General features: G+C 37.4%; 1 protein-coding gene across 1 annotated transcript in view; it reads left to right on the top strand.

Moving 5' to 3' along the window:
• LOC139152230 (fibropellin-3-like) overlaps nt 1-26,856 on the top strand; it is a 47,363-nt gene that overhangs the window by 16,258 nt on the left and 4,249 nt on the right. Inside the window, exons 3-10 of the mRNA XM_070725370.1 lie at nt 774-887; nt 1,214-1,327; nt 2,814-2,927; nt 4,797-4,910; nt 15,269-15,391; nt 15,682-15,803; nt 23,642-23,767; nt 24,346-24,468. Of these exons, the coding sequence (XP_070581471.1) occupies nt 774-887; nt 1,214-1,327; nt 2,814-2,927; nt 4,797-4,910; nt 15,269-15,391; nt 15,682-15,803; nt 23,642-23,767; nt 24,346-24,468 (950 nt within the window). The remainder of the gene's footprint in view (nt 1-773; nt 888-1,213; nt 1,328-2,813; nt 2,928-4,796; nt 4,911-15,268; nt 15,392-15,681; nt 15,804-23,641; nt 23,768-24,345; nt 24,469-26,856) is intronic.

Here is a 26,856-nt window from a genome sequence, read left to right as displayed (position 1 = left end):
TTCCAAGTTTAAATTCATGGATGTACGTAACTGAAAGATCCGGGCTGAGTAGTGAACGAGTATACTCCGCGAACTTAAATCCAAGTCTCCGCAAATGCCGGAGCACCCGTCCATGACTGAATCTTGCCAATTTCAACAAAATGTACGTGCCGATAGTTCTAAGACCTTTGAGTAACCTAGTCCATATCAAGTAACGTTTCCGGTAATAAAGACAGTTCAAAACCTTTGTAAATTATGAAATACAACCTAAATCGATCGACGATATTGATATAAAGGTTTTCGAAGTTCTAAAGGCAAATTCAGAATATCATTAATATAAATACATAATATATAATTACACAAAATTACTTCAAGTACAAAGTAATGATATATGTACGTACTTCATTTTCATGCATCCTGCAATCTGTCTGATGATTGCAGGATGCATGAAACTCAAGTAACATATATCATTACTTTGTACTTGAAGTAATTTTGTGTAATAATTTATAACGCTCTGTTTTAGCATCAAGGACTGTAATTTCCCACGAGGACATCTGTATACTTCGATATATTATACACGTCATGATAATACAACGGAATAACATAATGTATAAAGCTTTACAATATAACGTACATAAGTGACCGACGTGGTCTGTTCTGTGGGTAGAGTTCACTGGCAAGAGTTTAATCGTTGCGCGACTATTTTACTTTCCCTGAACTTTGTTATTACCTACTATAAATGAAACGTTTCAAGTGAATTTGTAAAATTGTAATCGATCTCCTTAATCATTTAGATATCAATGAGTGTGCTAGTCTGCCATGTCTGAACGCCGGTACTTGCAATAATTTGCAAAATGCCTATTCCTGCATCTGTGTCGACGGATGGACCGGCGTCAACTGTGAAACAGGTAAGATTATGGATTCCTAAAAGCTTAATCCTGAGTGTGATAAGTCTGTCTGTCTGTCTGCCTGCCTGCCTGCCCCCTCTCTCTCTCTCTCTCTCTCTCTCTCTCTCTCTCCTCTTCCTCTCTCTCTCTCTCTCTCTCTCTCTCTCTCTCTCTCTCTCTTCGTTTCACGATTAATTTCTTATGGTAGTGTTGCAGATCTTGCCAATATTTGCAATATTTTCGACCGTACGCACCAAGCACCCAAACCCTGGAATCTTTTACGTCCCTAACAGATCTTACCATGCATAGATTTTTTCCCATTGCTCTACGTTTCCTGATCCTTGCAGGCTTTAACGAGTGTGGAAGTAGCCCTTGTCTTAACGGAGGCACATGTGTAGACCGGGTCAACGCATTCAACTGCCTTTGCCACCCTGGTTGGATCGGAACTCAATGTGAAACAGGTAACCTGTCACAAGATTGTGTACACGGGTATAAGCTTAGGTATAAGACTCCTCATTACACAGTGTAAAGAAAGGGAAGTCCCAGGGGAAAATGATCCTCCGTCATAAAGTAAAAAATATGCTACATTCATTGGACAAAATGAGGGGCTTTTGGGCTGCAGTGCATTGTCAAAGCGAGCGTGACGGATGAGAGTTGATAATCTGTTTTGTGAGGCCTCTTTTTACGTAAAATGCAAAAGTTATGCCTTGGGCAGGAGTGTATGTAATTCAACGATAACATATTTCGACAAGGCATTGAGGGTGCATCTTCGTCGTAACTCTGAATGACGATTTATTCCCTTGCGTAAAATGTTCACGTTGATTTTACTGCCGCTGTCGTCCACGCCGCCACACATTAAGGATTAGATTTCGCACGGCAGTGTTGCAGGTCTTACAATAATTTGCGATATTTTCGTTTATACCTTTAATATCAAGCACTTGAGACACTAAAATTAGGAAAAAATGTTACACGGATTTGAAATTTGTAATAGCTACTCGTAATCTGTATTTTATTGAAAATTATGCAAGTGTTTTTCATTGTAGCTCTGAGCGCATGTGATCAGAATGATCCTTGTCTCACGGCGCTACATGCACCAATTTCTTTACCTACTACGTCTGTACCTGCCAACCAGGATATGTTGGCGATGACTGCGAAATAGGTAAGTTTTGATATCCCAGAAACTTAGAAATTCATTACTGTTGCTGGACGACGTATACCACGGTAAAGTTTGAATTTTGCCACTGCATCTGTAATTTCTCTTATGTCACAATTTCATTGAAATTCATTCCATTATTGTATGTGAAGGGGTTACCAAGCTAATCGATAACCGACCGTTCTCTAATTACTTATTCGAAGCAACACTGCATGCTATAGCGATGCTTAAGCTCTCAGAGATTGGCTAGCTATTTAGCGTCTTCTAATGATCAGTTATGTTCATGGCAATATATTTTTTGTAATTCATGGAATATATGAAACAAACAATCAAAACTGTACACACTTGCCCAACAATACCGAAACGTGATGGTCTCGAGTTGTCGTTCAAGCCCTCCCTACTGTCAACTTATCTAAACTTGATATGGTATGATAATTATTATCCAAGAATTATAATAATTACTATGGCGCCACGAAAGACACTAGATTCAACGTCTGCCAATGACCTGATTTGTGCACCCTGTCCACATATTTTTTAATTCTTTGAATATGTGAAACAGAACCTCGAAGCTGTACACACTTACTCAGCAAAGGCGAAACATGATGGTCTCAAGTCGTTCAAGTGCTTAGTACAGTCCGCTTATCTAAACTTGACATGGTGTAATGATTTGTGATACAAAAATTATAATTTACCATGGCACCACAACAACACATACACTGGAATCTTTCACATCCCTAACAATTCTTATCACGCATAGATTTTCTGATTGTTCTTTGTTTCATTGATCCTTGCAGACTTTAACGAGTGTGGAAGTAACCCTTGTATTAACGGAGGCACGTGTGAAGACCTGGTCAACGCATTTAACTGCATTTGTCCCGCTGGTTGGATCGGAACTCGGTGTGAAATAGGTAACTTCCCATAAGATTATATACACGGGTATAGGCATATGGCTCCTCAGCATACAGTGTCTTACAAGGGAAGTCCCCTGGAAAAAGTTGTCCGTTATATAGTAGAAACATGTAGTATTATCGAAGCGATCAGGCCATTCGTGAGAGGATAAGCTGTTTTGTGTGGCCTCTTTTCCCTGTAAAATACGGAAATAAAGTAAGCAGAAGTGTGTGTAATCCTACGATGATATGTTACGTCGAGAAATTTTAGAGTGCACCTTCGGCGTAACTCTAAATTACAGTTTGTTCACTTGCGTAAAAATGTTCACATTCATTTACTGCCGTTGCCGCCCAACGCTGTCCACATCGTTAGTTAATGCTTGTAAGCTTAGGCCTACAAGTCAGATTATTGAAATTAGGTTTCGACTTATACTAGTAAGTAGCCTGAGTATTTAGAGTATTAAAAACACGCACGTTTCATTTTAATTGTGTCCCTGATTACACTTGTCCTTTTCCGCCGCCTTTCTACCTACCAAACTACCAAACAAGCTACGAATGTGTATGCAGTCTGGGCTGGCAAGGACAGAATTGTGAAATCGGTAAGGCAACTACAGTTACAACCAAAACCAGTTCCAGTGATGGTAAATCGAGCATTTTGCAGATAAACTAACTTTTTCACTTTGTATTTCGTTGTGTGAATAACATGTACGAAAACTTTAGGTCCTCAACAACCTGTTCGCTTCGAGGGCTCGCAACTTTTCATGTAGGTTTTTTTGTGCTTGTTTTTGTGAATTTTTCATATTTCATTAATCAGCTCTCCGTCACGTCTATCTACTCTTACATGTTGAAGTACTTCTGGTATCATAGTTTTGTATAAACGACATGAAACTTTTTTATAATAACTGATAGTAGTATACAAATTACAATTACCATCAACGTTTTGTGGGAAATCACTGCGGGAAACGCATCAGTGAGAGCGCCGCCAGAGCTGGAAGTGCGCTGGTCAGCAGGCAGAGTTTCATTTGAGCAAGGCATTCTGGGACAAAGCGCGACCTTCAAATTTGAGACGACACTTTCAGATGAGACTACACGTAGACATAGACTGAGCTGATTTATGAAATATGAAGAGACACAGCGAAGAGTACTGCCCGGTAAAAAACAGACGTCTCAGCAGTTTGTCATATTAAGGAGTACCAGGCCTGGGTTTGCGACCAGAAACTCAGGACCAGAAGTGACTCACACTAGTCACAGGCCGTATGTGTAGAGCTGGAGGGAGCGTCGGACTTTTTACCGAAACACAGTGCACTGTAAATGATATCTGATATGTTCAGAATTAATATGTTTCCTTGTGTGTTTGCATGAATAATATCGGGAAAATGTACGAGTTCCCTAGATTTTTGAGACGTGACCAAAGAGCACTGCTTTTTCGAATTTTTATGTATGTGAGCTTAGACAGTCGAGAAAGGACACACAGTCCATGTGGCCGACAATGAGATGCTAATGATATGCGTTTAAGGTCTCCTCGACTACCTTTCAGCTGGTTGCTCACTTTCTACTATTTTTATAGTATTTTATACAAAGGCACAGACTTATTTAACACAGAGGGACTGTGGCGCGACGGAGCTAAGATTGCTACAAACCATAGCTCTACCGCATCCGCGGTTGGTACGGTGCATGCATGGTGGTTGCGCCACTTATGGTGTGTTAGGTACTCCCAAAGCATTATTGTCGATATTACAACAACATAATCGCAGAAAACACCTCCATCTCTATATGGAGGGACCATAGAGCACCCTCTATGGCCTTTTTAACTTTACATTTATCTTTATTATTTAAAAAAACTTATGATTTGCATTCTCCTTTCATTCTTTTACTCTGATTTGCTTACAGAAATGAACCCTTGCAACTCTGTCCCATGTCAAAATGGTGGAATCTGCAACAACTTCTTCACTTTCTACACATGTGACTGCCCTTCAGCGTATGCAGGTATCAATTGTGAACTAGGTAAGTCAGAAATGTTCATGCAATTATTTATAATGATATTCTCTTCTGACCTTTTGCCTGCAATTGTAAATGAGTTAAGTTACAGAACCCTGACAAGAGAACAGACTAAAACAGCAATGGATTTCAACTAAACTCGGCCTTTGTTTGTTACTATTACTGTAGAGAGATAAATCAGAAGTATATACTGGTAATATAAATAGAGAGACATTGAGAAATATCACAGACAATCGTACAGACTAACACAAGCCAACCTGCGACAAAGGCCCAATTTTGTGGGCTACACACAACGCATAGGCCTAAAACAACAGATACATTCCAATTGCTATACAAAGACTCGTGTCACCCGACAACAAAATTAAAGGCATTCATTAAAAGTAAAACATTAAGATACTGCCGAACATGTAACAACAAAAAATACTTCTACAGAAAATTATATTATACATGTTACCATGCGCCAATCTGATTGGACGAGAGCTCATTCCACCAATGCTAAAAAAACTGTTTTAGGGAGTGTCCAAAATTTACTTTCAGGGGGTATGGAGGATTTTCTATTTTCCTGGTGATTTTTTCTATGGGCCCCTTGTAAACTATGGAGAAAAATCTATCGCCCTCATCCTATTTTCTTTTTTTCCGTGCCTCCTCCCCAAATATATATACATGCATGCTCACATACTAACACATATACAGTCTACAAGTTTACAACACTTCGCAGGAACAATATAGTGGTCATTTAATGAAGGATATAACAAAACATTTCAGAGTTACAATTAAGTGGCCATAAAACCTCGTTCGCCCTGTATATCATAAATGAGAAAGACCTATTATTGTCATATACCGACAATAGCAAATTTACATTATTCTTGCGTTCACAAAATCGTGATACTCTGTTATGTATAGGAATTCCCATGGGCACTAAATGTGCTCCCTTACTTGCCGACTTATTTCTGTTCTCATACGAGGCAGAATTTATCCAGAACCTTATCAAGCAGATAAAGGTCTCTGTAGCTCGGACTTTCAACCTTACATTTAGATACATAGACGATGTTATTTCATTGAATAACTCTGAATTCAGTAAATATCCTCCAGAATTGGAGATTAAAGAAACTACAGAAACGGCCTCTTCTGCTTCATATCTGGACATTTTACTTGAATTTGACTCTAATGGTCACCTTTCTACTAGGCTATATGACAAGAGAGATGATTTCAACTTTAGTATAATCAATTTTCCACATCTCATCAGTAATATTCCACTCTCACCTGCTTATGGGGTATACATTTCCCAGCTTATTCGATATGCAAGAGCATGCAGTTCATATGGTGATTTTGTAGAGAGACATGGCCATCTCTCTTACAAACTGTTAAATCAAGGTTACACCAGAGCAAGACTTGTCTCTACATTCAAACGCTTTTTTGGCAGGTATCGCAAGCTGGTAGATAAATACAATATGTAAGTGATCATTTTCCGTTATGTACAACTGTTCATTTCTCTTTTAATTCTGCTTCATATGGTGGTACTGATGTAACTTTGATAGAACACGCAAATATCCTGCTGTTAATTGGTCTGATGACAGAAAATGTTCTGCCTATAGTAATTATGTTACTTGGGCTTCTATGTCATTAAAGACTTGTAGTATTGAGGATGTTAGGAGCAGAGATGAAGCATGTAAACTTGTAGATACCATGTGTAATGACGTCGCTAATATCATGCATAATTCATGTAAGAAGGTTGTTTCTGATACTCATCAACGTTATAAAGGCCGTTTCAAGAAAAACAACTGGTGGAATAATGATTGTCTTGTGACACGTAATAGGCAACGTTTTTGGTTTAGCATATGGAAATCCTGTGGCAGACCTCGTAGTGGACAAATTTATTTATGCTACAAAGCAGCGAAAAAGACATACAGGAATTCATGTAATCGAGCAATGAATAGCAAGATAAATGGCGTTTCTCGTTTGCTCAACTCACTGTATACTTGCCGTAGTTTAAGGAAATTTTGGAATTGCATTCGTAAGACAAAACATGATACATCTCAAAATAACGATGCCAGTATTAATATTACGAAGTTCTTCACCAGTAAATTTAGTATGACTAGTTGTACTAGCGAGGCTATGTCGACTGCCAAACTTAAGGTTCGAGATAAATGCACCAGCCTAATTGATGTTACCTTTTCTGACTTTGTTATGTCTGAATCTATGCTCGTTACGTACATAAAGAAGCTGAGATCTGGTTGTGCACCCGGAGCAGACGGTATAATGTCTGAACATTTGAAATATTCCAGTAACTCTAGGTTATTTGTCATATGAGTGTAATGTATTCTATCTGTTTTTAAATTTGGTATTGTTCCTTTGTCATTTACTAAAGGTTTACTTATCCATTTGTTAAAGAAATCGACACTTGATCCTGCAGTACCAAAACATTATAGACCTTTGACCTTATCCTGTACATTTTCAAAAATTATTGAACTTTATATTCTCGATGTTTCCGGTCAACATGAATTTAGTTATTTATAGTTTGGTTTTGTTACTGGTAGAGGAAGTGCCACTGCTGCAGCCTTAGCAAATGATGTAATTTCATACTGTAACAAACGAGGATCGACAGTTTATACTTGCTCTCTAGATGCAGAGGGAGCCTTTGATGCTGTACCTCGTGATGTCTTGTTTTATAAAGCAATGGATGTACTTCCTAATCATTGCTGGAAGATTTTAGTGTATTGGTATAGGCATCTAAGCGTACAAATTAAGTGGGGTTCTAGTTTGAGTGAACCAGTTGTTGTGGCTGTAGGTACCCGTCAAGGAGGATTATCGTCTCCTTTTCTTTTCAATTTGTTTTATCAAGATTTAGTGGATGAATTGTCGTCATGTGTTGGAGGTATCAGGATTAATAATTTGTCTTTTAATGTTTTTTGTTATGCTGACGACTTATTGTTAGCTAGCCTTTCTGTTACTGGTCTTCAAAATATGATCGAGATTGCAAACAAATATATTACAAATCATGGCTTGTGTTTCAATCCTAAAAAGACAAGCTGTGTTATTTTCGGTAAGTGTACACTTACACCACATCCATATTGGTTACTGAGTGGTGTAAGACTGGATGAATGTGAAAGTGTGAACTATTTAGGTGTTACACTTTCATCGTCTAATCCTAATGAACACATCAGAAATAGAATAAATGCATGTAGGAAAGCTTTTTATGGACTTCAAGGCGCTGGATTCAGTAATGGCCATATTGACTGTAATGTACTCGCTTATGTATGGAATGCTGCCATAAGACCAGTTTTATTGTATGGTATTAACTGTGTACACATGTCTAAATCATCAATTAGTGAGGCCGAAAAAATCCAGTCAAAATTATTAAAAGCTGGGTTTGGCATTCATAAATATTGTAGAAGTACTTCTTTCCTGAAGGCAATTAATGTTATGAAAATTGATACGTCTCTTGAAATCAGTTCTCTTGATTTGATAAAATCCATCTTCAGTAATAAATCTCGTGCACGTTGTTTTTACCTGCATCTTTTGAATATGCATTTATGTGGTAGATTGCATGGTCACACTGATTTAGTATCACGTGTTAATAGAATTTGTGTCAGAAATGGTATTTCACTTTTGCGGTATATTTTTGACAAGCGTTATTCTCAATCGATCCTTAAAAATATGAAAACATGTTCAAGGCCAGATGGGCTGACTGACAGCATTCGCCAGTTGTTACTTGCAAAAGATTTACACAGTCGTCATCTTCTTAATATGTTATTAAGACCATTTTAAACTTGGGATTTTTTTGTCTTGTACCGAGTGTTTTCATTTAATACTGGTTTTAAATTGTCATTATATTAGTTTTTGTATTTCTCTTCTTTTGAAGGCTTTATAATAAATAATAATAATAATAATAATAATAATAATAATAATAATAATAATAACAAGGCAGTATTGCTGAAGGCAATGAGTACTTGGGCCGTGATAGAGTAATTTTGAGGACAATATATACTACTATTCAAATATGGTCTTGAATTTCCTCCTGTCAATGAGGCATTTGATTAACTGGTTATTAAACGAAGCAATGGCATGACAACGGCAAAATATGTCTAGCAACTTTTGTGGAGTTTGAGGCAGGGGTTCTTTATTTATAGCGGGAATTGCTTAAACTCCTTAAATATTCAAATTACAGCAAATTTCTTTTGTTCTCGATGATAGATGTCTAATATTTAGATGGGCATATTTAGATTTCGAGTTATCCCTATATACCAAAAATCGGACATCCAGCTCTATTGGCTTGCTCAGAATTAGATATGCGCATAATTAATGAGGTACAATATGTGGTGTCATAAGGTGTCCCATCATACCATTTATGAAGGGTGTAGCACTTGTGGTTACTGAGTTGTGGACAAATATATATATTTGAGGTCAAAGGTCATCGAGGTCACGTGACATTTTGTCAAAATAATTGTATTGCTAAGTTATTCCTATATACCAAAAATCAGACCTCTAGCTCTATTGGCGCGCTCAAAATTATATATGCGCATAATTAATGAGGTACAATATGTGGTGTCATAAGGTGTCTTATCATACCAATTATGAAGGATGTAGCACTTGTGGTTACTGAGTTGTGGACAAATATATATATTTGAGGTCAAAGGTCATTGAGGTCACGTCACATATTGTCATAATAATTGTATTGCTAAGTTATTCCTATATACCAAAAATCAGACCTCTAGCTCTATTGGCTCGCTCAAAATAAGATATGCACATAATTAATGAGATACAATATATGGTGTCATAAGGTGTCCTTTCATACCAAATATGAAGGGTGTAGCACTTGTGGTTACTGAGTTGTGGACAAATATGTATATTTGAGGTCAAAGGTCATTGAGGTCACGTGAAGTTTTGTCAAACAAATTATATTGTTAACTTATCCCTATATACCAAAAATCAGACCTCTTGCTCTATTGGCTCGCTCACAATTAGATATGCACATAATTAATGGCATACAATATGTGGCGTCATAAGGTGTCCCATCATACCAAATACGAAAGGTTTAGCACTTGTGGTTACTGAGTTATGGACAATAATGTATATTGGAGGTCAAAGGTCACCAAGGTCACATGATATTTTGTCAAAATGTCTGAGATATCTGCGTGAACCGATGGACTCACTGATGGACTCACGGACGGATATGAGCCAATCTATAAGCCCCCTGGACTTTATCCGTGGGGACAAAAAAACTGTGTCACTGCATCCTTTAGACAATATGAATACGATGAGAAACTAAATTTTATTTTTCTTGGCATCATACATGCGAGTCTATGGAGAACTGCCTTATACATGGGAGTCTATGGCATATGGAGGTGTAAACTAAAAGTCCTCTAACACGGCCAAATTTGAAAGCATTGTGAAACAAATCGACGTGCATCTGTATGGGGTTGGGTACTAGGCGTGAACGACGGACGGACGCACGGACATGACCAAACCTATAAGTCCCCTCGGACTTCGTCCGTGGTGATTAAAAACAACGCAACAGTTATTACAGCTACACGCGGTAGGTTCATATCCAGAGCCCCGTACGGTCTGCCGCCGTCGCTTGAAAACAATCTCATGCACCCGGCCATATGGGCAGCTGGCCGGATGCATGACTTCCCGGAGAAGGCGAGCTGTCACGTTCAAGCTCAGGATTATTTGTCGATCAAATTTCAGTAAATTTACCTTACCTAGATGAAATTTTGTCTATAGGCAAATTTCGCCGAAGTGTTGACAAATTTAAAAATTACATCGATTTTTCAGGTTCATATGCGACATTTTTGAGTTTTGAGTGCAGACAGAAATAAGTTTTGAGGCAACATGGCTGCGACCCCATGTTGACCCCTAGCCCTGCGTACGATGCTATGTGCTGCAGCTAACACACAGCATCGTACGCAGGGCCAGCGAGAGAATTGCCGACATCGACGGTTATTTACGAGAAGTGAATAAAAGACTGTCATTTTTGGAAGCGATCGAGTAGCTGAGGTAGTGGGATACGACTTGGGCCCAAGAACGCTGAATTTCGGCAGTAATTTGGCTTTTTACGTCAAGTCCCAAAATGGATTTGAAGTCACCGACCCAACGTACGGGTCTTTGCAGGGCTGTGGTGAGCGGGGCGGTTAGCTGTAGCGGAACACACAGCATCGTACGCAGGGCTAGTTGACCCCCAAGTGAAAATGTGTTCGCGATCAAATCTTCCTATATTTTTTTTCAGAATTTTCAACAAAATCATTGCTTCTTACATCTTTTGTAAAATATAAAATACTAAAATAAAACTGCGATGTGCCATGTCTCCAGATTTCTAAAATATCGTTCGTTGACCGTTCGACGCAAACTTGTGACGCAGTTGAAATTCAATACTGACCGCCAAATAATCTTAATGAGACGAGATCAGTCTAGACATCCTCCAAATTATCCAACCATTCGCATTGGAGTTCAGCTCGCTTAGAGTATCATAACATTTTTCGGCCTTCTTTTAGATCGACCCTAATATCTCCCATTTAGGAAATAAATACACAAGCTACCTCGACAAAACTTCGTGCACCATCCAAGACCAAACGCATTACAAATCTGTCTTGACGTCATCTTCTGACATGGTAATCGGCATACCGTATTTTTTAGCAAAGGGGACACAGAATACGTCGGAGTATTCAGTTTCAAAACGTATTACATTGTGTGATGTTGTCAAAAAAAAGTCATGTTACTGCAGTGGTATAAATTACAAAACACAAAAGTTCAAATCAGTTTATTTTGGACTGGCTTTACCCAACATTTCATATTGTTTCTTATGCCAGATTTGACCACGTGCTTACTGGCGACCCCTTTTCATGCAAATTTTGTGTCAAATGATGTGTTCCCCTGGAAAAACAAACGTACGATTTCTAAATGAAGGAGGCGAAATTTGCCCTCAAGACTCGAAACCACCCCTTTACGGGGTGTACCTAGCTATTTTTAACGAGCTTCTCGAATCTGCAGCTCTATTTCGAAATGATGGTCTGGTTTTCTCAGCTCAAGGATAAGTGTTCTCCATCGCTGTGGGCATTACTATTCTCAACCGGGGGTACAGTTTCCAGTCGTAATGTTTTTCATTGTGTCCGGGATATAAAACCTTTCCTTTTCAAACTTTCTCTTTGATTAACACTAATCCACATCTTGTCAGTGATTAAACATGTTTCCAGTTTAAATGTTAAATTCTGGTCTCGAGCCCTCCTGTTCGACCAAACCGAAATTACCCCTCCCACTTTGGCTCGTCCAGTGGGTGTAGCAAGGGTCGTGCCATCGCCTAGGAAACGGAGGGTGCATTAATTGTTGCATTTCGATGCACATTTTGATTATATTCAGAAGATTTTGTGGCAAAACTCAGATAGAGAAGCATTTATATTCACATCTCACTTATTCAAGACTGGCTGAGAGCAGCACTTCCATTCAGTTAACATCATTACGCCATTTATTATGCCAAGAAAGATGAAGCCAATACATTTTGCCCTCCCTGGTCTCAGCCAGAAATGGTTATACCTTACAGTTTTTTCCCACGGATGAAAACAAATGTACTTGGGCTGAGGCCCAAGTACAATAATATAATAATAATAATAATATCTCTCTTCGACAAATGATCACTTATGGCATCGGTGACATGGGGCCTTAGTTAGTGACCACTACCTATCTGACTTACAGATTGATATATGGCGGGTGCCAAATGTGGGGCAGGATGCGCTTACTATTTTCGAAACACCTGACATCACTTCTTGGTCTTTTGGCCAGAGGTCCATATATCTTTCTTTCATGAATTTGACTTTGTTTGTGTACCGTCTATGTACTGTCTGTTCTGTGCTGTTTTGTGTCTATGTTTACAACTATTGTCTTACAAATTTTGACCTATTGTTATTGGATTATGGATTGGTATGATTGCGATTATTTCACATAATGCATATGTTATACTACTGGTAGTTCCATTCACAATTCAATGTTCGTAAATGCAGAAACTAAGGAAACGTCAAAGTTTACAATTTTTTCAGCAATACACTTTCTTTTCAAGTCGACAGAGCATGCACATTTCGCATTTTTTTACAAACTTTAAAATAGCCATGATGGGCATATTTTCAGATGATAGGAAACAAAACATTGTTAATTTGCTTTCTGGCCCTTTCTGCCAGCCGTCATTGAGAAAACCTTCATCATACAAATCAGAACGAATGGGATTCTAAATAATTAGTATCATTACACAATGTGTTAGCCCACCCACAATTCTCCTCGATTCATACACACTGTGATTACTTCTTGACTACAGCAAATTTCTTGTGTACACATGGCCAATACTTCAACAATCTGGCACCATAGTATTGATGCACATGATCGTCATGATGCAAATACAGAATTCTTTGAAAATCAACCCTTTTTCCACTTAGGAGCTGGCAAATTTGTACGTTTTTCACCAGATATTTTGACAGCCTTGCATAATTTTATAGATCAGGACTTCCTTGCAAATAATTTATTTTTTTCTTAGCCCCCTAAAAGATTGTGGTATTTTTGTCACCCTTTTTTTTCTTGAAGAAAATGGGTGGGCCCCCTGAAAATCCTCCAGGACACGGCCCCCACCCCCATGAAAGTAAATTCTGAACACTCCCTTAGCACTCATACCAGTGGTAAGACGGGCCCCTAAACGAGCATTTTCCGAAAATTGCCAAGTCGGTGGGTTTGAACATACCTATCTGAACTTATCCGAAAAAGTCCGCTTAAATTGCTAAACTACGATGAATCTATCGTAACTCGCTTAAGGTATTTTCATCTGATTTAATCTGTACTTAATGTTGGTTTTTTTTGCTCAAACTCCAAATGACAGCAGTCAAAGAAATTAAGCATCTTTATTTCAGCTAATTACATATTTATGAATGACCTTTTGAATTAATTTTGATATTGATCAAAACACTTTCATGTGGCAAACATGCGACAAAAGTTTAAATTTACAGACAAGTGCAATACTGAAACACGTGATCATTTTCAATTCACATCTGGTGTTACGATTTTTTAATGTCCGGAGTCACAACTCAGGCATATTTAACTAATATCATTCAAAGTTGGTACAAGGACATTTACCTATGTCATACATATGCAAATAAGCTTGTTTTATGATTTGCATATGTAATGAATTTTCGTAGTTAAGCTGATATGTCAAAAAATAGTAGATCACATTTCATAAAATTTGGTACAGATGTATTATCAAGCTGAAATTGTTTTAAAGTGAATAAAGACATTGAACAGTGACATGGTAATTGATTTTCAATTTGCATATTTAATGAACTTTCCTAATTAGAGTGATATATCCTGAAATACTACATCAAATGTAATGAAACTTGGCACAGATGTTGATCTCATAGTGTTATAATACAATTCAATGCCACTTAGGTATCGTTTAAATTAATTGCTAATTTGCATATACATAATGAATTGTTGGTTTTAAGGCAAATGTCGTGAAGCAATGCATCAAACTTTATGATATATGGTACAGGTGATAATCTGTCAGTGTTTTATTAGGATGCAAAAATGTTAAGCAACCTCCTGTCGATACTAATTGACTCATTGAATTACGGTGGCAGCCGAGATTGGTTTTACGTTTTCATCACCATGGAACTCATTCTTGGCCATTCATCCCCATCTGTATTGCAGTATTTTTAATCACAGACCCAATTCATGAAGAGGACTTGTAATCAAAGTACCAATTGGCAAGTGTGAACTGTGTCAACAACAGTGACTTATTATTTTCAAAAATGATACATTAAGGATGTCATACTAATGAGTGTATACATATCAATTGACATTGTGCCGAGACGTACAGCCATCCGTTAATGGAGTTGCTCCATGATTGAATTCCATGCTGAAAATGCTGGCAGTTACCCTGGAAAGCTTTTATTGCGTGACATAGTGACAGTGCCGAGTCTGTTTACCATTGAACATTTTGTTGAATCACCGGGTACTTCCAGCAAAAATGACACATTCAACCTGACAGAAGAAAATTGCCATCACTGAACAATCACTCTCGATATCAAAAATATTTGTTATCCAACCACAAATATATACACACATTCTTCTCTCTCTCTCTCTCTCTCTCTCTCTCTCTCTCTCTCTCTCTCTCTCTCTCTCTCTCTCTCTCTCAAAAAATATTTGTTATCCAACCACAAATATATACACACATTCCTCTCTCTCTTCTCTCTCTCTCTCTCTCCTCTCTCTCTCTCTCTCTCTCTCTCTCTCTCTCTCTCTCATGGTTGAACTATTTTCATTGTTTTGAACTTTTGAGGATAAATGATATAATATTTCTGGTAGGCAAGTTTTGTTTTTGTTTCTCAATTCAGTCCACGACCCATGTGCATCCTTACCATGCCAAAATGGTGGAACTTGCTCTTCAGTGCCTGGGCCTTGTAGTGCCTGCAATTGTCATTGCCCAGTCTGCTACACTGGACTTGCCTGTGAAACTTGTAAGTTTCTTTAGTCGTTTTTGGGCTGTGTTCAAGATAAAAAAATTTGAAATTTTGTAAACATGATATAGCCAAAACTTGTTCTTGAATATACACAAAATACAGTCAGCAGTCAATGGTGGGATACTAAGATAAAGAGAGTGAAGAGTCCTGTGAAATCAAATTGACAAAAATCAATTTTGAATTTAATATTTTTTGTATTTATGAATGTGAGCTCTCATGAATGTTAATTTCCGTTTGTTTTATATTTTCACACCTTATTGTTTGTTATTCATTCCTTTCTAATGCAGTGAATGACCCTTGTCGATTCACCCCATGCACAAACGGCGGTACCTGTATGCTGATGCCAACGACTGCAATGCATTTACATGTCTGTGTGGAGAATGTTTCTCGGGGAACAACTGTGAAACACGTGAGTACGGAGAATGACAAAAATAAATGAAATTTGATCTGGGAGTAATAATTGAGATTGTATCTCCTACAGGATCAGAAAAAAACAGAGAGAATATTGTGTTTATGCAGGGACCTTACCTGGCTGTGTTCAAATTTACTACTTATGCTCTATTGCAGTCTCTAGGGGTATTGTTGTTACAATCTCGAAAGAAAATTGAAATCATCAGATTTTTGTGATTTCGTTTCCATCCTGCCAGCATAAACAGGAATGAGTGCAGATAGGCTAGCTGCTCAATTTCAAAGAAAAAGAGTGATAGAAGTGTAGATATTGCAATTCTTGCCTAAATTTGGAAATTAATGGTGCTTTCAAAAGATAAATAGTAAAATGTTTTATGTCCGTTGTAAAATAATGACAATTAAGGGAGTGTTTAGTTATTACCGCCGGGGACGGGTCGGCGAAATCGGAGAGGGGGTCACCTTAAATTCGAAAAACTGCAAAGGGGGTCATGTATTTTTCAAACAGCTCAGGGGGGTCACTTAATCTCATAAGTATCACTTAATTTTCATAAGTATCCGTCTCGTCAAAAAGCAAATTCAGTGTTCAGAAATATTCTGGGAGATAAAAATGATTCGCTGCATGATTTCATTCTCTGAAGTCAGTTAACTCAATCTGAACAAAAGTATAATTATATGACATATGAACATCTTACCTTGGCAACTCTGAGGCTTGTCTTATTGTAAATCGAGCTCACTGAGGGCAATGGACAATTCCAATTACTTACATGTTAGAGATATAGCAAGTTTTGTCAGGGAAAATATTAACAGTTACCTGTAGACTACTAGTACCATAAAAAATGAAGTTATACTTTTAGGTGAAATTCCAATATCATAATGGTTGTCCACATCTGAACTTTCAAATACATCAAGTACATTTATATCAATCGTCAAACACTATAAAAGCACAGATTAAGTTAGTTTAGCATTGTGAAAAGTTATTCATGGTTTTCTCATAGACACCAATGTAGTGAATCAACATTGAGTGAAATTCCAAAATCCAAATCCTTGCTCACATGTCAACTTTTAACCACCCTAGTCTAACTAATGAATTTCAAACGTCTATAAATACACAGATTTAGCTTGTTTTGTAAAAAGGAAGAAATCAGTTTCCTAATAGACTCCCATGTATAGTGGATGAACAATTTAAGTGAAATTCCAAAATATGATTTCTTGTACACATAATATGCACCTTTAACCATCATTTTCTAATCAAGTACAATTATGTTAATTATCCAACGTCTGTATATGCATAAGTAAATCAAGTTTTGTATTCGAAAAAAATTATTCATAATTTTATCATAGACACCACGTATGAACATTTTTGGTGAAATTCTAAATTCAAAGTTTTTGTACTCATACTAGTTGCGACAACCCTATTCAACTTAAGTATATTTATATCAATTATCAAATGTCTGTAAATGCATAGATATTGCTAGTTTTGTATTGAAAAAGTATTACATAGTTTTCTCATAGACAACCATGTATAGTGAATCAACATTACCAAAAGCTGATTATCAATTAAATCCAAATATAAAAATTTTGTACACACACCTTTGCGCAAAAATGGTGCGATCCATCTGTAATTTCTGTCCAATCCCTTTGAGGTGTAATTTCAAAATTATAGCAAGCCAGAAGGGAAAATTTGAACATTAACACCTTGTGAGTTTGTAAAGGGGATCATTTGAAAAAATCTGTTTTAGGGTTCTCGCCCCCCCCCCCCCGAGATGTTTGTGTGTGCAGCTTTATTTAAGCAATGTGGGGGGGGTCATGAATTTTTTGTCATCTTACAGCGGTGGCGACTGAAAACTGGACACCCAATATGCAAATTACCAGCTGTATTGCTGGCCATATAGTGAATTCACTTGGTAATTAGCGAGTGACTTTGGTAATTTGCCAGCGATATCGTTTTTCTTTTCAGTCAGCGGCAGACACTTTGTGCAAGCAGGGGGTATGTTGCCATAAAGCTTATCTGGGTTTGAATAATTCAGTGTAGGGGTGGCTGCTTGTTGCTTCATGGGACTCAAAATGAATAAAGATACTAATAATATCTGGAATAATATCATACATATATCATATCAAGATATTCATTAAGCTACATTTGGTCTCATTTCCTGCTCTCTGAATTTCAACAAAATCTCCATCATGTTCATGAACTGCAGGTGTTGTGTTATGAATAAGTGGTTTCTTCAAAATAGAACAGCAATGATAGGATATGATTGTATGTGGCAAAACTTCAGAGGCTGATGATAAGTCAAAACAATGTGTCCCACGCAGACAATGTGTCTCGGGAAATTGAAAACAACCGCACTCTAGAAAGTATGTCTGGGGAAATTGAAAACAGCTGCACTGATCTTCATATAACTAACAAGACACTGTGATAAGGTCAAAATATGTACAAGAAAATTTGTTTGGTCTGCAGACGATAAATTACAGTGACACCAGTTTTTTCCTTTGATTATGGTATAGGTAGGACAAATAAGTTGTCTGAATAAGACTAGTGCATGGACCAGTGCGTGGTAATGTTATATCAATCTTCACCACAGAGTGCCAATCATAAACTCATTTATAACCCTTGGAAGAGCTGGATTTTCATTTCACAAACAGAATATCTGACTGCATCAAGTTGGCTTAATCAACAGTAAAGTGGCCTCCAAAGTTGCAGTGTCTCTACAGTTCAAAGTTACATGTATTAGCCGAAATGATGACTTCTCCTGTACCACGAATGAGGCCAGACAAAGAGTCTCCACATGACCACACCCCACTCAGAAGGGAACCAGATGCATTATTTGAAAGAAACCACTCATTTACAACACGTGAAATCGACACAAACAAAAGGGAATTTTATTGAAATTCAGAGAGCAGTAAGTGAGACCACAAGTGTAGATTGACAAATATCTTTATTTTAGCAGTGTAGTGTATTATATCCCCATTATACCAACACAAATATCGTAATTATCTTTATTCATTTTGAATCCCATGAAGCAACAAGCAGCCACCCCTACACTGAATTATTCAAACCCAGATAAGCTTTATGGCAACATACCCCCTGCTTGCACAAAGTGTCTACACCTGACTGAAATGAAAAACGATATTGCTGACAAGTTACCAAAGTCACTCGCTAATTACCAAGTGAATTCACTACATAGCCAGCAATACAGCTGGGTAATTTGCAAATTAGGTGTCCAGTTTCCAGTCGCCACCGCTGTAAAAGGGGGGTCACCAATTTTTTGGAGCAATGGGTAATGGGTTCACTTGTTGTGACTGATGCACAGGAAGAATTTGCCAGCCCACCCCCGGCAATAATAACTGAACGCTCCCTAAGAACTGAAAAGCTTCCTTGTTTTCTGTAAACTGGTAAATTAAAATACAAAGTTGACTATTCGTCTGATATGTGTAGAGAGTTTGACCTTGATTTCTCCTACATTTTCTTCCAGCAGGGCTGATAATCTGTTGCTCGATTTCAAACTGATTTTGTTTCCCTACAACTTTTAATCCATGTCAGCCTAACCCTTGTGGGAACGTTGGTTCCTGTCAGGCAGCGTCGGGTCAGTACACTGTGCCACTTTGCACGTGTACACAATGCTTGGAGTTTCTACATAATAAACAAGACAATAAGTATTAACATATACAGTGTTGGAAAGTGGCAAAAATATTTGCCATACATCAGGACTGGTAACTTTCAAAACTTGCCTGTCCTGCCAGAAAGTTGCTGTCCTGAATTTTTGACAAGCCATTCATTCAAAAAACACAAAACCATTATGTACTTCAAACTGTAAACAACTTTATTTTCAACATGAGTATTAACTGTGATCTTACAAACAAACTGTTCTGAATTCCACTGTTTGAAATGAATTCTAATCCGGACTTGAATACAAAATTTCTACAATAACAATGCTGATAACACTCTGATACATTGTGTTGATAACCGAGTACTGGACATTTCATCATGGATCTGTGCATGGTCTCCTTGATGAAATCAGTGCTGACATGAGTCAAGCACAGATTACATCAAGTCAGTGTCACTACCAACATCACTTTCCAGGAGATCAGAAAAGTCTGGAGCCTGTCACAAACTGTCCTTTTGCGTAGTTACGGTACTTATCTGCCGGCTTCCGTCCTGACAGTGGACTGTAGATCGCTCTGCATACCTTACAGTAAAGTTTGGTATCATCAGTGATCAGCCAAGCAAACTCTGTCTTCCAAGACGCGACGACTTTCCTTTTCCGTTTCGTCCTATCACGCATTGTTGGCTTCCTTCCGGTGTCTTTATTTTTCTTTTGGAGAGGTTCTATGCCAAGGAATCGACTCAACATTGTGTTTACCTGACGCAAACCCGTGCCGTTGTTGTACTTGTACTTGTGCTGGAGGACGCATGTACACTGGCTGATATCGCGCAAATCTCGCTTAGCCTTAGTGTGAGATCTACCCCAGGGGTAGGGGCAGGGGTAGGGGTGTCTTGGTCTTAGTACAGGTTTCTTCTTGATATAGTTTATTTTATTTTTAATACGTTTGACTATGATATGTATTGCCAATAAACATTTATACTGCCAACCTTTGGTGTCTTGGTCTTATGTTAGCACTGGTTTTGTAACGTTTTTTTCTCCGTCCGCGTTCGCTGTGTCACTCATTACGCGAAGTTTTGTCACTGTGCTAGCGCTACGCCTATTACCTAATGCGTTTGATTGCCTAATGCGCCAAAGCAAGCAAGGGTAAATTACTAATCTGTAGACGCTGTCACCAGATTATCTCAGGATAAACTTTGACAAAATCAACACCGAACACACCAGCAAGGTATAACTGAAGATTTACCTTGCTGGTGCGTTCGTTGTTGACTTTGTCAAAGTTAATCCGGTGATAATCTGGTGACAGCGTCGACAGATTAGTAATTTACCCTTGCTTGCTTTGGCGCATTGAAGTACAAATTCCCTCCCGTCCGACTGTAAAGTTACCCATCTCGGACGGGAGGACGGGCGATAGTTTCCAACGCTGCATTATATATTTAACAATACACTACTTTTCTGGGGTCAATTTCGAATTGCGTATATCGTATGGGGTACGCAAAAGCTAGGGGTATGGGGTACAGCATTCTTTCCTGGATAAAGTAAATTGCCTAGAAATGCCGTATACCGTATAGTTTTTTGAAAGCTTAGCTTAGATACTGGACTTTCTATAATATATAACTTTTAGTTTAAAAATATGACGTCATAGAATTGGATAAATTTAATCGATCGATTTTTTTCGAGTAATTCAGCAGTTTTTAATCGGAAGAAAATATAATAATTATGGTTTCCTTAAAATAAAGCAAGGTTTGATCCTTTTTCATTAACACTTTAAAAGATATTGCATACAACAACACGCCTATTTAAGAAAAATAAAGTACCGTTCTAATGATACCCCCTAGCCAGGTTATGTTAAAAATATGCTAAGCAACGACTTTCAAGAAGATAGGTTTACCAAAACCGTATGCGAGTACTGCGATTTTGCAGTACCCTTAAAAATATGCCATTATAGCTACAGCAAACCAATTTTTTCTGCTGAAAGTTTATTACATTTTTCTAGCATGTTCCAGTAGCAAAAATCCAAATTTAATACAAAGCATTGCCCTTCTTATGATGTCTAGGTAAATAATTGGTAGAAATTGAGATTAGTTTTGACAGTAATTTGCGATATCAACTTTGGGGTATGGGTTAAGTTTTACTTCTTTTTTATGAAAACTATAGAAGATATTGCATATTACAATATGTCATTTTTAAGGCGAATAAATTGCCTTTCTCATAATACAACAAAGCCAGTTAATGTTAAACGGTAAGCTCAGGTGATGACTTAAAAGAAGACAGGTTTGAAAAAAATGCATGTGGGTTGCAAAATCGTGATTATGCGGTACCCTTTAAAGCATGGCCGCAACAGCTATTAAGTCCCTCTATTTTTCTGTTAAAATTCTATTCGTACTCTAGGGACCCCAAGGCTTCTGAAAAATAACATATGTGTTATACTGGGGAGGGGGAAGGTTAAAGTAGACCCCCTCTAGCCCATGGTCTAATATATTGATGCTTGCTGTATCACTAAGACAAGGAAGCATATAAAATTTTCCAAGCATCGTCTTATCAAAAACATTTCACAGAAAAATATTAAATAGTATATTTATAAAAATAGACAGTCATCCACAGTCTATATTACTGTAAGGAGAAATGACAATATGACTACGTGGACGCATTTTTAAGTCTTCATTTTAGAGCTGTGCATTAGTTCATCACATACCAATAGAATGCTCATTATATTATATCATGCTACCATGCGCCATTCTGATTGGACGAGAGCTCATTCATCCGATGCTAAAATACTGTTTTAGCACTGATAGCAGTGGTAAAACGGGCCTCTAAACCAGTATTTTTCGAAAATTGCACAGTCGATGCATTTGAACGTACCCATGTAAACCATAGGCCCTCGAGAAAAACCGAAATAGTCCGCTTTATTTGAAAGACCGAAGTCCGAATTTTGATACACAGATAAAGTATGAGTCTGTAACTCACCTCTTGGTTGAAATAAGTTGGAATTGATGATGAAAGACATTTGCGAAGCTGCAAATATGGGTGTGATGTAAAACGGCAATAGCGCGCCTTGCACTATTCTGGATTCAGCGGGAATCGAGACGCGATATATCCTACCGCTCTTTGAAATGAAGCTAGTATTCGTTCATACACAAATGAATTGACTCTTCCTCACAGTAACGATATGCCAGATATCCTTCCGAAAGTTTGGTCTATAACAGACAAGGGAGTTTTAACGATGTAGACCAAGACGTTCAAAATAACAATTGGGTGACTTATGGCGACTGCGACGAAAGTTGACATCAAATGCAACCGGCGCGGTGGTTTCAGCGTCCAGCTCTCGATCGATGCATCGCGATCGGGCACCACACTCTGCAAAACCGTTCAACACATTTGCAGCCATCCCGCGTCTGGATTATTTAAAAACTCCTTATTTTCTAGAACAATTAACGTCCAAATTATCCATCAAAAATAGCTCCTGTAACCTCACTGTACCATTTCTAAATGTCGTGACGCGATGCATGGTCGACGTAATTACTAATACGGTACAGAATGAGACAAATCTATTTTAGTAAGCTTATACTAGGGCTATTGTTCTTATGTTAATTTACGCAAAAAAATTTTACTTTTTCTTTTGGTTTAAAATCTTGAACTCCTTTGGTACAACCCGCTCCATATAATAATAATACTGTTTTAGCGGGCCTCTAATTTCTAAACCAGCATTTTCAAAAGTTGCCCAGTCGGTGCATTTGAACATACCCATGTAAACCACCTTAAAATTTTAACACTATTCCAAGCTGTGCTCCATGCCGCAAAATTCACCACTGATCAGACGGTTTATAGTAAACTTTTCCATTGAACAATAATTTATCCAAATTATAGGTGTATTTAGTTTTATTTGCATATTTTATTATGTCAAAGATGATTATCGGTCAAGGAGCAAACATGTCTCTCTAAGTGTAATCTATCAAGGGTTGCTTTTTTTGAAACAAAATTTAACATTTGGATGGGAAAATGTTCCATGATATGACAAAAATGCCCAACATATCGTATCTCATAGTTCAAGTGTGTGTACCGGTATATGTCACGTGTATGCCACTTTTATTTTTTTAACTTGTTTTCATCCCACCAACAAACATATCTTGTATTAGTTTGATCATTTCTGCTGAAGAGATTATTTTCACTCGATCTACAGATGTTGTACAGTCATAATTAATGAAGTGTGTTTCATGTTTATTTCTTTGAATTTCAGTGGTCGACCCATGCAACTCAATTCCATGTCAAAATGGCGGCTTCTGTTCTCCAGTGCCAGGCTCATGCACAGAATATACATGCACATGTCCCAGCAGCTGCTGGACTGGTCAACTCTGTCAAATCCGTAAGTCAAAGATCACTCTGGTTTTTTTTGTTTTTGTCGATTGAATGACTTAGAGTTTATGTACTTGCCAACACTGAACTGATATTCAGTGATTGGAATATTGTATTCCTTATTCTCAGTTTGGTCTCTTGTAAAGTTGGTATCCAGCATCACCATCTTATTGATTTTCAAAAAAGATTAATTCATACACAAGGGGCTATTGGGTTAAGTTTGGTCCCACTTTCAATTTGTGAAAAATGTAGCAATCTTCCTGATCATAGTCTCTGCGATATACATTACATGTTCCATATCATGTACATGTAACTTCAGAAGACAATTTCATACTCTCTCAATTGTATACTTTTATCTGGTCCCTAGCTTGTGAGGACTCCTGCAAAACCATTTGATAATAAAACTGTTGGTCTGTTTTGGTGTTAATTATTTTTAGTCTTAAATAGGAAAGATAAAAATGTCCCCCGAACAAAATAAGTTATTGCTTTATTTCAAATTCCATAAATTCCATATAAATCCATGTATAAGATAGCTTAACATGCTGATATTTGACTTTTGCTGGCTATGTGTTGACTTTTGATTTTTAGCGGTTGATGTTTGTGACCAGAACCCGTGTCAAAATGGTGGTCAGTGTTCTTCAATCCAGGATTCCTGTACTGCCTACCAGTGTACCTGCATTGACTGTTTCCAAGGTTTCAACTGTGAACAAGGTAAAGACAAAATTTGGATTGAGGGGAAAAATCTTGAATTCTTCAGGGACTTCCCTGCTATCAATGACAGGTGAAATCGGTGCTAACAAACAGACACAAACATACAAGATAGAGTGGTATGGCCTCAAACTGATGACATCATGTCATAGACAAAACAGAGGCCATGTAATGGCTGAAATTATTCATATATATCACGGACTACCACTTCTCAAATGATAGCACAGACTCGGCAAATCCGTTTGCTTTTGCAAGCAATTTGGTAATTTTTTTTCTTTCCTGTTCTGTAGAAGTTTGCTTTCTGATGTTCTGTTCTATAAAATTAATTTTGAAGTAAAACATTGTTAAACAATTGATGAAAACTTGAATACTGTTTGACATCGTCTTATTAAGGTCACTACGTGTCAATTACAAAGAAGATACAATCTCTTCAATTTCAACAATTTTGCTTGTTGTAGAACTTTCTGTTATGTCAGCTCTGTCTTCTTTTAAATTACGACTATACTTTTTGGACAGTTTTTGGGACTCAGATTTTACAATCCTTTGTTACTGCTGCCTTTGTGGACTAATTGTGAAGCCTAAAGAGTAGCTGATGAAGTGTTTACCACCTTGTTTTTATAAAATCAAAATTTAAACAAAATTCTAACTACCTACAGGTAACATATAATATATTGTGGTCATTTTGAACTGTAAATAGTAATTCGTGTTGTATCCCAAGCGCTGCATGGCGACCCCAGAGTTTTATTCTCGATCATAAACCAGATATGAACTGAATATGCTCATGTGTTTTACAACAGGTTCATTAATAGTAGTACCCTTCACAGAACAACAAGATATATGTTATCACTATATAGCAGGTTTTTTTAACTTCGCACAGTACTCTCAGATTTTAATCACTAATTACAAAACTTTATTTAATATGCAAATGAGCTGTTAATAACTTGACACTGCTCAATGCTTCATGGGACAATTACATATCCATCAGATCAACATTTGTAGCACATTTTATTTAATTTAGTGCTGTAATTTTAGAGTAATTACAAAGTTCATTAAATATGCAAATAAACCCTAAATTAACTTGACACTGTTCAATGATTCATAGCACAATTAAATATTTATCAAATCAATTTCTGTAGCACGTTTCACAATATATGGTGCCGTAATTTCAGAGTTATATACCTAATTACAAAGTTTATTAAATATGCAAATGAACCCTTAATTAACTTTACACTACTAACTACTTTACACCACAGTTAGATATCTGTCGGATCAGTACATGCTGCAGTTTTCATGACGTTTGATGCAGTTATTTCGGACTTATGTGACTAATTATAAAACTTCATGAAATATGCAAATGAGCTAATTATTAACTTGACACTGCTCAATGCTTCTCAGTACAATTGGATATTTATCAGATCAACATCTGTAGCAAGTTTCATCAAATTTAATGCTTTAATTTGGAGTAATATCACTAATTACAAAAGTTCATTAAATATGCAAATGAACCCCTAATTAATTTCACACTACTGAATGCTTTTCACTACAGTTAGATATCAGTGAGATCAGTATCTGCAGCAGATTTATCACATTTGGTGAAGTTATATTGGAGTTATATGACTAATTACAAAACTTCATAAAATATGCAAATGAGCTAATCGTTAACTTGACACTGCCAAATGCTCTAAGTATAATTAGATATATATCAGATCAATATTTGATGCAAGTATCATCAAGTTTGGTGCAGGAATTCGCGCTTGCGCAAAAATATTGCGATCAACCTGTAATTCTGTCCAATCCCTTGAGGGGTATTTAAAAATTATAGCAAGCCAGAAGGGGAAACTGAACATTAACACCTTGTGAGTTTGTATAGGGATCATTTGAAAAAAAGCTGACAATCTTTTTTGGGGTTCTCGCCCCCGAGATGTTTGTGTGTGCAGATTTATTTAAGCAATGTGGGGGGTCATGAAATTTTTGTCATCTTAAAAGGGGCTCACCAATTTTTTTGAGCAATGGGTAGGGGATTCACCTATTTTGACTGATGCACAGGAAGAATTTGCCGCCCACCCCCTCAAGGCCATAATAACTGAACGCTCTCTAAGAAGTGAAAAGCTTCCTTATTTTCTGTAAACTGGTAAATTAAAATACAAAGTTGACTATTCGTCTGATGTGTGAAGTGAGTTTGAACTTGACTTCTCCTACATTTTCTTCCAGCAGGGCTGATTCCTGATAGTCTGTTGCTCGATTTCAAACTGATTTTGTTTCCCTACAACTGTTAATCCATGTCAGCCTAACCCTAATGGGAACGTCGGTTTCTGTCAGGCAGCGCCGGGTCAGTACACTGTGCCACTTTGCACGTGTACACAATGCTGGAGTTTCTACATAATAAACAAG

Source organism: Ptychodera flava, chromosome 15 (genome assembly GCF_041260155.1).
Source record: "Ptychodera flava strain L36383 chromosome 15, AS_Pfla_20210202, whole genome shotgun sequence".
Classification (NCBI taxonomy): domain Eukaryota; kingdom Metazoa; phylum Hemichordata; class Enteropneusta; family Ptychoderidae; genus Ptychodera; species Ptychodera flava.
This window is presented reverse-complemented; position numbering and strand designations above follow the sequence as displayed.